General features: G+C 30.3%; 2 protein-coding genes across 2 annotated transcripts; both read left to right on the forward strand.

The window, feature by feature from the left end:
• The first annotated feature begins 4,796 nt into the window (after positions 1 to 4,796).
• LOC135961347 (uncharacterized) lies at positions 4,797 to 8,583 on the forward strand. The gene is made up of 3 exons (XM_065512844.1): positions 4,797 to 5,216; positions 5,298 to 6,149; positions 8,569 to 8,583. The coding sequence occupies exons 1-3, from the start codon at positions 4,797 to 4,799 to the stop codon at positions 8,581 to 8,583; spliced, it is 1,287 nt and encodes a 428-aa protein (XP_065368916.1).
• Positions 8,584 to 10,298: 1,715 nt separating this feature from the next.
• On the forward strand, positions 10,299 to 10,890 carry LOC135962261 (shematrin-like protein 2). Its single transcript, XM_065514102.1, has one exon. It carries the CDS (start codon positions 10,334 to 10,336, stop codon positions 10,835 to 10,837), a length of 504 nt encoding a protein of 167 aa, XP_065370174.1. The 5' UTR covers positions 10,299 to 10,333; the 3' UTR covers positions 10,838 to 10,890.
• The last annotated feature ends 202 nt before the right edge of the window (positions 10,891 to 11,092 follow it).

Genomic DNA, 11,092 nt, shown 5'->3' on the forward strand with positions numbered 1-11,092 from the left:
CTTGATGTATTTCTTATTTATGCCCGTAGTATTTTCCCAGCCCCGAAGGAAATGTGGACCCTATGGGTAAATTTGTAAAAATACCATTTTTGGAATTTTTGCTCCAATTTTTAGGAATTACGGGATTCCCTTTGAGCTTTTGACAAGGTTTTTTACAATTTTTAGAGCAATAAATTTAAAAAACGTTGAAAATTTCATTGAGTTTTGTTAATAAATAAAGATTTTGTTACATATTACATATTTATTGAGTTTCTAAAACTAAAATTTGTATCAAAATTTTAATAGGATTCCAAATTTTAAAAACAATTTGAATTTTAAAAACTTTTTGTTTAGATAAGTTAATTTCAAGTCAGTATATCAATTCGATTCAAAACTATACCACTTTAAAACATAGTCCTTCAAAATTATTGGACTTTTTCATACTAGAAAATTTTTATAAATTTTCTTAATGTGACTGAGTCGGAACCAATAACTTGTGTTGAATAAAATATTAAGAAAATTTATACAAATGTTTTAGTATGAAAAAGTGAAATATTTTTGATGGACGGAGTTGCGTTTTTTTGAATCTAATTGAGATATTGACTTGAATTTTGTAAGACCAAAAATTAACTTATCTAAACAAAAATGTTTGTTCGGAATAAATGTGGATCAAATTGGACCTAATATTTGCAATCCTTTTAAAATTTGATACAAATACTCAATAAATAATAATAAAATGTCGAAAGGTCAAAGGGAATCCCGCAATTCCTAAAAATTGGAGCGAAAATCCCAAAAATGGTATTTTTTACAATTTTGCCCATAGCATTCACATTTCTTTTGGGACTGAGAAAATGCTTTGGGGATAAAAAGGGAACATATCAAGGTTTCCAAAGCTGCTTCCTGTTTTTTGATCCCAGCTTTGAGATTTTAGAACATGTGGCCCAAAGTTGAAATTTAATAAAAAAATAGGCCACATTCCGAAGGGCGTAGGGGCGACATACTCGAAAACTATTACATGTTTTTTTACCAAAATGTTCTTCGTAAAAATACCTTATAGTAAAATATAAAATTGTTATATGTTCTTAAAGAAAGTTTATTTTAATAAAAAAAGAGATAAGTCACCTTTTCGCCCCAAAAAACATCAACTATTTTTTGAATATTTTAATTGAAAATCGTTTATTTTTGGATCCATAATTGATATTGATCTGAAATCATTTGTATGTTATTCGTAATTTAGTTATCTAAGCAACAAAAATTCGAGTACATTCGGTATAAAAAATTTTAAAATTTAAATTTTGAAACGCCTATAACTCGGAAATTATAAGAGATAAATACCACACTGAAGCATTTTTTTTCAAGACCTCGCCGAGCGCTTTCCAAATATATAAAAAACTTTTAAATCAGATGGGAAAAAAAATTACACGTGTTTAAAAATTTTACATGTCGAAGGTACCCTACTTTGAGTTCCCATAGCGTCGCCCCTGGTTCATTTGTAGGGCCCATTTTAATAACTTAAACTCGAATACCTGTAAAGTATCAAGAGTAAGTACTATAAATTTCAGCTGCAATTATTTGCCATTCCAATACTGATTCTTTTTTATATTTTTTTGGTCAATTAAAAAAATTATGTATGTTTGAGAGTTATTTGCGTCTATGCTGATTTGGCCAAACCATTTTTTTTGTATGTCGAAATTTTTTCAATGGATCATTTATGTTATTTCTAATTATAAACCTAATTGAAGCCATTTACAAAAATTACATACTTTTTTTCGATACTTTTATAACGTCAGTGTTTATTTGGCCAACTCCTGTATGCAATTTATAATATTTTTTGCTATGGATCAAGTGTGTTTTTCTTTAATGTACACCAAATTTCAGGCATTTACATGAATAACCTAACTTTTCTGATAATTTCAAAACGTCCATGATTGTTTGGCCAAACCCTGTATATGTAATCCAAAATTTGAATGACCAATTTTTTTTTCGATCACATATTTTATTATTTATTTTAGGACTAAATTTCAGTCACTTACATACAATTTTTTGATACTTTTAGAACGTCCATGCTTTTTTGGTCAAACCCTGTATTTGAACATCGAAATATTTATAGATCGATCGGTTATGTTATTCTTAATACAAATACCAAATTACAAACATTTTTATGAAGAAATAAAGAAGCTATGGATTTTTAGCTGGAATTGACCACCGTGCACTGTGCAATGTTGATTAGAAGTGATTAATGCATATTTAACAGCTGTTCGGAAGTGGACCATATGTGGGCTATTTTCAAATATGGACCGATATAGAGCAATTTCCTGGAAAAAATGTCTATGGCTAAGAGAAATTATGAACAGATTCTTACCATTTTCAACAGAGCTTAGCGTTTCATCATAGGTATAACGTGTGCAAAATTATTGGTATTGTTACGTTTTATCCTTTTCAAAACGTTGGTTTATTTCCTTTAAATAAACCGGATACTTTTGATTGCAAATAAAAGCCGTTTAGTAGTTTAAAAATTGTAACAACTCTTTATTTATTTAAAACTAGTTGACTGCCTCGGCTTCTCCCGGTAGCAGTTACTAATGTTAGTTCGTCAAGTTTCTCCAACCCACATACACCTGTCTGTTCTTATTTATTTGCAAATAAAATATCTAAATCTGTACTGCATACCTTAGGGAGCTTTTTTATTACAGTTGACTGAACTCCAACAAAAAATGTCCGAGTTTTACTCGAAATTTTTGTCTTTACAAATCATCTCCTGAAAATTTCGAATCGAATAAAAAAAATCAGCCAAATTGCCATTTAACCATTTAATTTGTATATATATAGATAGATGTACAGCAAAAGAACTAAATAGTCACTCAGTGTTTTTTATACACGTTTATAAATTCGCAGAAATACAGACACACTTTATAATGTACACGAATCAAAGGCACTCAGTTGATGTTTATTCGAATAGCGTCTCTGATAAACTCACTAACGACTGCAACCTCTGCCACTATTTATAACACATCCATCTGCACTCTAGAATGTTCTTTAACTGTCTCTAGATTAACTTTCTATAATGTTCTTTAGCTGTTAAAGCTCGTATATTCTAATTCGAATATACTAGTCGCAGCAAACATTCAGCGTTGCCATACTTACGACCAATGATCAACTCAAAGCTTTTATTTAACGCTAATAATGCAAACAGATATGTTACAGTTTGAGAGGCACAGCTTTCAAATAACATTATGCAACTTTAAATCAGCCGTTAAAATCGTTATATTTGAATTCAAGTACAATTTCGTAACAGTATTATTTGCTATATATATTTAAAGAAAATTGCAATGCATTTTTGAAAAATATTTTGGAGGTCGTCTAGCATTTTGATCCATAACTCTGGTTCTACTTAATCAACAAATAATATGTGAAGAACATTTCATCCCCCTAATACCTTCCCTCATGACCCTATCGTGCCTTCAACAAACGGACGGACTTAGTATATATAGGTTTTGGTTTTACGACTAATATTTTGATATAAAATACAAAAGGATTTCGATATGAAAAACTGAAAATTCACTATAACTACAAATTTGACCCATTTTGAAATTAAAATTTTATTTTTCCTAAACTTGTGTGGTTGATATTTTTGATATTTTACGATTTTTTTCAAATGTCAACAACTACGTTCGGTTTTTAGAAAAAAAAAAATTGCCAAAAAAATATTTATAAAATTTAAAATATGACCTGGAACAAAAATTTTGAATTTTTGTTAGGCAAAATTAAGTTGAATGTTTTCAGAGCATTGGAAGCACCAATATATATCACCAAATATACCAAAGCTATAATTTTCTTATCCTTCATAATGGATTCGGGTCAAATTTGACCCATTTTGAAATAAAAATTGATTTTGTTCTAAAATTTAGTGGTTGATATTTTATGACTTTTATTTAATTTCAAATGTCAACAACTATGATATTTTTTTTTTTTTGAAAAAATCTGCAAAAAAAAATATATTTTCTGTTTGGGTAAAATTTTAGTAAATTTGAAGACCCTATGAAGGTTAAAATGTGTTGTGCGGTATAATAAATTCATAATTAAATTAAAGTTGCATTGTTATTCTCTTAATAGCTCATAATTACACTTAATATTAAGCAATTAATAATATACAGTCTTTCGCTTTGGCACATCAGACATTACATTGTAAATTTATATGTATTAAAATTTTACTAAAATTTCGTAACAATTGAAAAGTCGCAGTATAGTTTATTTAAACAAGCAATAAACAATGTTAAAATCTAACAATAACATTTATTTGTACTTGTGCAACATTTTCTTTTTATTGGTTCCAATTGTTGAAGCCCATTCCATTTTAGATAATAAATCACGTGAAGCAAGGCACTTTTCCGTTGAATTTTTAGATGTGGCCATGCTAATGACGAAGCGATTTATAGGACCCGAAACCAATACATTGGTTATTAGGGGAAAGTGTGAATATTTTTGTAAAGAATACAAGCAGTACCATACATCACTTTTGCACTACCTTTTCAACGATTTAAATGATACACTTAGTATTCAATTGTTTTTTGCAGAATCTGATGATCGTCCTTGGGATTACAATTTATTTGTGGTGGATTCCTATTCGACATTTGAGTTGAGCTGCATTATAAAGAGTACCTAAGAATATTTCTAATAATATTGTTAATTATTACAATTTCAGATCGTTGCAGTTCGAAATTCCCCATAGTTATTATGAACGTGATTTTTATTTTTTCATTTTATTAATCTGGAGTTCTGAGTGGTCGTTGGATAATAATCTCATAACAATTTTTAATATGTGTCTAAGACTCAGAGTGAAAAATGTCGTTGTTATGTATCAAGTAAAGGAGCATTACATTGGCTTCTATTCGTATCAGTTGTATAGTTTAAAAATGTGCAATACAGATATAATGGTGCGAGAAGTCAATCGTTATGAAAATGGGCGTCTTGAATATGATTTCTTGTTTCCAACAATTTTAAGCGATTTCTTTGGTTGCCCAATAACGGTTTCTGCTAATCTTTTGCAGCCTTTTATAACATTTGTTGGAGCTGTGGAAAATTCAACTCATTTAATGGACATGGAACGTTTGGGCGGAATAGAAGGGGAAATTCTTAAGCTGCTGGCAAAGACACTGAATTTTGAAATTCACATGCGATTTAGTGGAGAATTTAGTGAGATTGGTTTATATTATAATTCGACGGGTTCTTTTCACGATGTAAGTATTAAGAGCACATCAAAAAATGTGTCCATTCTATTGTCATTCACTAGTATATATAATTAAATATTTTCATTTCAGCTGGAGTTTAGGCATGCTCAAATTGCTATTGGTGGCTTGAGTTCCACAATGAAGTATGATTACTTATTCAGCAGATCATTTGCCTATCACACGACTCCCTATAAGTTTGTGGTTCGTGGCAATATATTTTTTGGGCCCATTAAGCAATTGATAAATCCCCTGGATAAACCAACCTGGATTATTCTATTAATTTTCTTCGCTGTATCCATTTTGTTAATTCAAGTAATTAATCGTTTGAAAATAACACAGATACGTGATTTTATATTTGGTGTCAATAATCAGAGTCCCACTTTCTATTTGATTATAACATTTCTGGGTTATTCGATGCCAACTCAAATATTGCCCAAACGAAATTTTGCTCGATTCCTTCTTATGTCATGGATGATATTGGCCCTGGAATTACGCAGTGGTTATCTGGGCAAAATGTTTGATAGTCTGAGACTAGCAAAACGCGTGCCAGTACCTAAAACTATAGCGGAACTTATTGCTCTGGATTACACTCTTCTTGACTCCACATACAACAGTTTCTATCCAAGGAATAAAACTATAATTTGGCAAGATCGCTCTTCACTGATGCAGCACGTACAATCAAGTGAGGCACGTTTAACGGGAGCTGTCATTTTGGACTACTGGGCCCATTATCATTTCAAGAATCGCAGTATTCATTCTTTGATTCCTGTCGCAGAGACCATACACTCCTATCAATGTGTCATGTATTTTAATAAGCATTCATTTTTGCAAGATAGTTTCAATCGAAAATTGAAATTATTTATCGACTCGGGCATAACATCGCACATTGCTCAGAAACACGTTCATTCAAATTTAAAGTCCACGAATACTCAGACGCAGGATGTAAGTCGTATAACATTTGACAATTTACGTGGATTGTTTTACATATGTGGTATGATGTGTCAAACTTCAATTTTTCTATTTGTATTGGAAATGTTGACAAAGAAATCGAAACGATTGAAGATATTTATGGATTGGTTGCATTAAGGATGCTTTTTTTGAAATTTTTATCGAGAATTAATACAAATATTACTTATATTGCTTCTGCACTAAAACATTTTAAAAGTTAAGCACCTGAATTAAATAAATTGAAATCAATATTGCAAAGCAAGGATTTGTGTCTCAAAATTTGAAGGAATATTGAATTATCTATCTAGCCTAATTTTTGTTGGCAACTTGTTCTGATCCTACCCATTTCTATATCTATTATGTTCAATAGTAACCAAATAACTCATTTCAAGCTTTACTTTAACTAATTCTCCAGATATTCAAGTATAACTATTTTCTTTATATGAGGGTGGTCATTCCCACAAAGCCGATTCAGCCCATTTTCAGCCAAACATCTTGAAAATATAAGAAAGTTATTAAAGATTCCCGAAATTGCAATTTTCTTTGTGTTGGAGGTCCTACACTCACTGTTCCGATATCGCCCATTTGTAGCATAACCTCGTACATTGCAAAGTATTGGTAAGTACCTAATACATCCGTAGACTTTCACAATTATTATTCTCCAAATATTCGAAAATAACTTATCCAATCCTGCAGATTTTTAGCCAGCTATATATCATGATAACGTAATAAATCCTTCAAAGTTTTATGGATTTCTCTAATACAGTTTGAAGGAGTTTTCTAATACAGTTCACCAGATATTTGATATCAATTTATTTTGTATGTTAGGTTTCATGTCGACTAATAATAACTCACCCATTTTCAGACAAATTACGTAAAATTTAAAAAAAAAATTGAAATACAATACATTTATAGTTCTCCAGATATTTGAAATTAACTATCTACTTTGTATAGAATGTGCCACGCCTTCTAATTCAATTTCAGCGAAACTATGTAAAATGATAAGAGAGCCATTCGAATAGAGTTTAAAGAATCTTGCGATTATAGTTCTCAAAATATATAGAAATAACTATTTACTTTGTATAGGAGGTTATTCATCCCCTGTTGCGATCCCTTTATTTTTTGGTTAAACTTCATACAGTGATAAGAAATTGATTCGTATAAAGTTTGAAAACTTTAACGAAGTGGTGTTACGTCCATATATCCAAACCCTCCTATTTTCAAGCAAACAGCGCACAATGATACATATTCAATGTTTAAAAACTGAAGGTACTAATTTTTCCCGTTTTTACCCTTTTTGTCCCTCTGAGGTCCAAGTTATGAAAAAAGATATAGCCTATTGATACATCCTAGTCAGGATCTATCTACGTTCCAAATTTCAATAAAATCGGTTTAGCCGTTTACAAAGCCATTTATATATTTATGTACAGTTGGTCAATAAATTGTTTTCAAAACTGAAAATATTCAACATATTTATAATTTAATTGATAAATAAAAAGAATATTTTTTTTATTTTTTGCAGATTTTTTCTTACAATCTTATTTTTATCTTCTTTATTTATTTTAAAGTAGTAAGACAAAGGAAACCTAAAATTCTAATTATAGTGAGGAAGAATGTAGGAAAAAAAATAAGACAGTATTCAAGAGTGTCAAATAATTGTTTTCAAAATAAAGTACTATGGAACAATACATCTATTTTTAGCGATTTGGTAAATTAATCTTCTAATATTCTGTGCGTACACCTCTACCATCAATCGCAGATGCAATATTTTTGTTTCATCACAATAAATAACGACATCACTCTATTGACAGAAAAATGTGATCAATAGCAAAGTGTTGTTTTTAATCTACATTTTGCCCGAAAGTTACGGCATCTTTATAGTTACTCGCGATGAACATTTGTTTTTATTTAGACATTTTTGAACTGTTTCATGCGAAACTGATAGTCCACATTCATTTTTAAGATCCTCTGCATGCCTGTTTGTGGATTTGTTTCAATAGTTATTATTTTCTTTCAGTTCGTTTTGTAAGAGCTTTTTCTCTGCAAGTTGATTTATTTAATTTCAATTATTCTTCCTTCCCAGTACGGTTTATAATGTTATACACAGTTCTTAGTTGCAAATAAAACATTTTCTAAAGTTTTTTAAGAGATTTTTCTTATAATTTGATAATAAACTGATTGAATAATTTTCAAAAAGGTTCGCTTCCTGGCATCTTTTTATTTTCTGTTTTTGTTACAAAACTTCGTTATATTAATTGCTGTAGTCCAAAGTTAATGTATGTCAACTGGCGTCATCAGTATTGTCCAAATAAGAAAAAAAAATTCTAATTAAAATTGTCAGTGTAAAAATTTGAAAACAATTGTTTGGCAACATATTATTGATGTTTTTTCCTATTTATACTTTTTCTTACAGCATACTTATACTTAAGATAAATAAATTAATAATCGTACTAAGATGAATAATAAAAAAACTTAATATTTGTTAGTGTTTGTCTTCATTAAAATTAAATGCTTTACAATATTTTTGTTTTGAAAACAATTAGTTGACAAACTGTGTATGGATTGATTCTAAATCGATTGAGCTATGTCTGTCTGTGTAAAACACTCTCACGTCCAAAATACACGACCAAAATTTGAAGACTTGCAAAAGAACACAGTAGAAGCAGAGTTATGAACCAAAATGTAAAATAACCTGAACTTTAAAGGCGAATAACTTTAAAACACGAGCTAACTTTTAAAAACCCTTTGGGGGTTTTGGTATACTAATTATCTACTTTCATTTCCCATTGGTCTCATTCGGGAAAGATTTTCTTGTTGCACAGTGTAATATGTAAAAATTATCAATTATTTTTTTTAAGGTTATTTTACATTTTGGTTCATAACTCTGCTTCTACTGTGTTCTTTTGGAAGTCTGCCAATTTAGTATCATGCAAACATTATTCAATATTATAGTGATTATAGTAACAAATACTTTATTAAGAGTTTAACTTTCGTAGATTTTAAATTGAAATAGGGGTTATAGTGAAAACTTAAAAAGGAAAATATCTCGAAAACTAATCGTACGATTTGAAAAGGAAGAAAGTCGGTCAATCCCGACCATATATTACCCTACACGGAGTATAATTTTATTTAAAAATATCAATATTATTTTTCCGAAAGTAATTTTTGGTAGTTGGTCATATATGGAGCTATGACCAATTATGGACAGATTGTCATGAAATTAGGTTGTGTGATCTATTTCTATATGAAACCTATTTATGTGGATACCAACATTTCAAAGAGATTTATGCTAATTAGTGTGATTTTCTGAAGTGGGATTGATCCGCAAAAAAATGTACATGTGATTTCCTTTTATATAAAACTTACCTATATAAATCAGACATTTATGACATATCGGGAAGACATTTGTATGGGGGCTAGGCGAAATAATGGACCGATTTCAAAAGGCTTCGTCATTGGACTGAATAATTGTACTTATCAATTTTTATTGAAATATCTGCAAATGTAACCTGTACTTTGTGTACAAGGTTTACATGGACTTTAAGGTGGGTGTTGGACTAATATTTTTGTGCGTTACAAACATAAGCACAAAATCAACATAACCTCGTCACTATGGTGGTATAGGAAATTAAGATGTTTTGTACGACGAACCCTTCTCAATATTTTATTGTGTATATTTTAGTAGTTTCTTTGAATACCTGGACTATTCCAGAAGTGTGATGGAAAAGGTAACTATTTTACATGTCTTGTAGTCTAAAAATGTGAAAATAAATATTCGTGATACCAACCATGAATATTTTTTCAATATGTTGAACTCAAAACAACTTAAGTCAGTATGGATGAATTATAATCATTATAAAGAAATATGTATTTGTAAACATCTACTTATTCTCATATTTGTGGGATTTTTTCGCACAACAAAAGAACACTTTGCTCTTTACTCATTCAGTCCACGCCATACCTCCCATCAATGCTGCAAAAGGTGTAAATTTTTAAAATAAATTTGGAATTGGAACAATGTGTGTCTGTGTCTGGCGAATTCGACTAGAAAATTCAAAATGTTTTTTAAAACACATAAATAGAAAATGTTGCTGAAACCAACAAATTTAATTGAGTATAATTTGGCCAAAGAAGTGGTAGTAGTAAAGTAATAACGAATAATAAATAAAACTTAAAATATGTTAACGTTGAAATTGTTTATTTTATTTGTGGCAATACACTGTGGATTATGTCAACCGATAGCTACAACAAATGTGGCTGAAACGGCCACTTTAGTGGAGGATTATCCTGCGGTGGCAACAGCACAAAACAATTTGGAAACTGCTTCAGTTGAAACTCTACAAAAAAGTGATTATAATGGTGAACGTTATTCAAGACATATTGGAGGTGGTGGTGTAATTGGTGGCGTAGGTGTTATAGGAGGTGGTGGTTTTGCAGCTCCTGTATACGCTCCTCCTCCAATATCGATAGTATCCAGTTATCCAGTTATAACACAAGTACCAGTTGTAACAACAATACCATCATATCCAGTCTATGGTGATTACGGAGGTGGTTATGGCGGTGGTTATGGTGGCGGTTATGGCGGTGGATTTGGAGGCTATGGAGGTGGTTTTGGTGCTGGTTTTGGAGTGGCTAAATTTAAAGTTAAAGGATTTGGCATAGGTGGTGGTTTCTTGGGTTAAACGAAGATTTCATAAATTGAGAATAATAAAGATTTTTACGTTGTTATGTTAAATGTGTGTTTGTAATTTTTGGATCCCCTTGCTAACCCTAGGAATTAAGATTTTACTAAAATCGGGATATGTTAGTCATATGAACAACCGGGTTAAATGTATAATTTTTTTAATATTTGGGGGTTTTTCATAAAAGAGTATAAAATTTGTTAACAGATTTTGATGGAACTTTTTACTCTTTTATATAAAAACGTAATTTTATGA

This window comes from Calliphora vicina, chromosome 5 (assembly GCF_958450345.1).
Source record: "Calliphora vicina chromosome 5, idCalVici1.1, whole genome shotgun sequence".
Lineage (NCBI taxonomy): Eukaryota > Metazoa > Arthropoda > Insecta > Diptera > Calliphoridae > Calliphora > Calliphora vicina.

Bases quoted from the DNA above. Each gene is read 5' to 3' on its own strand.
- LOC135962261 (XM_065514102.1), top strand. From the start codon at position 10,334: ATGTTAACGTTGAAATTGTTTATTTTATTTGTGGCAATACACTGTGGA.
- LOC135961347 (XM_065512844.1), top strand. From the start codon at position 4,797: ATGTGTCTAAGACTCAGAGTGAAAAATGTCGTTGTTATGTATCAAGTA. The intron at 5,217-5,297 runs GTAAGTATTAAG...TTTTCATTTCAG, and splicing joins CGACGGGTTCTTTTCACGAT to CTGGAGTTTAGGCATGCTCA.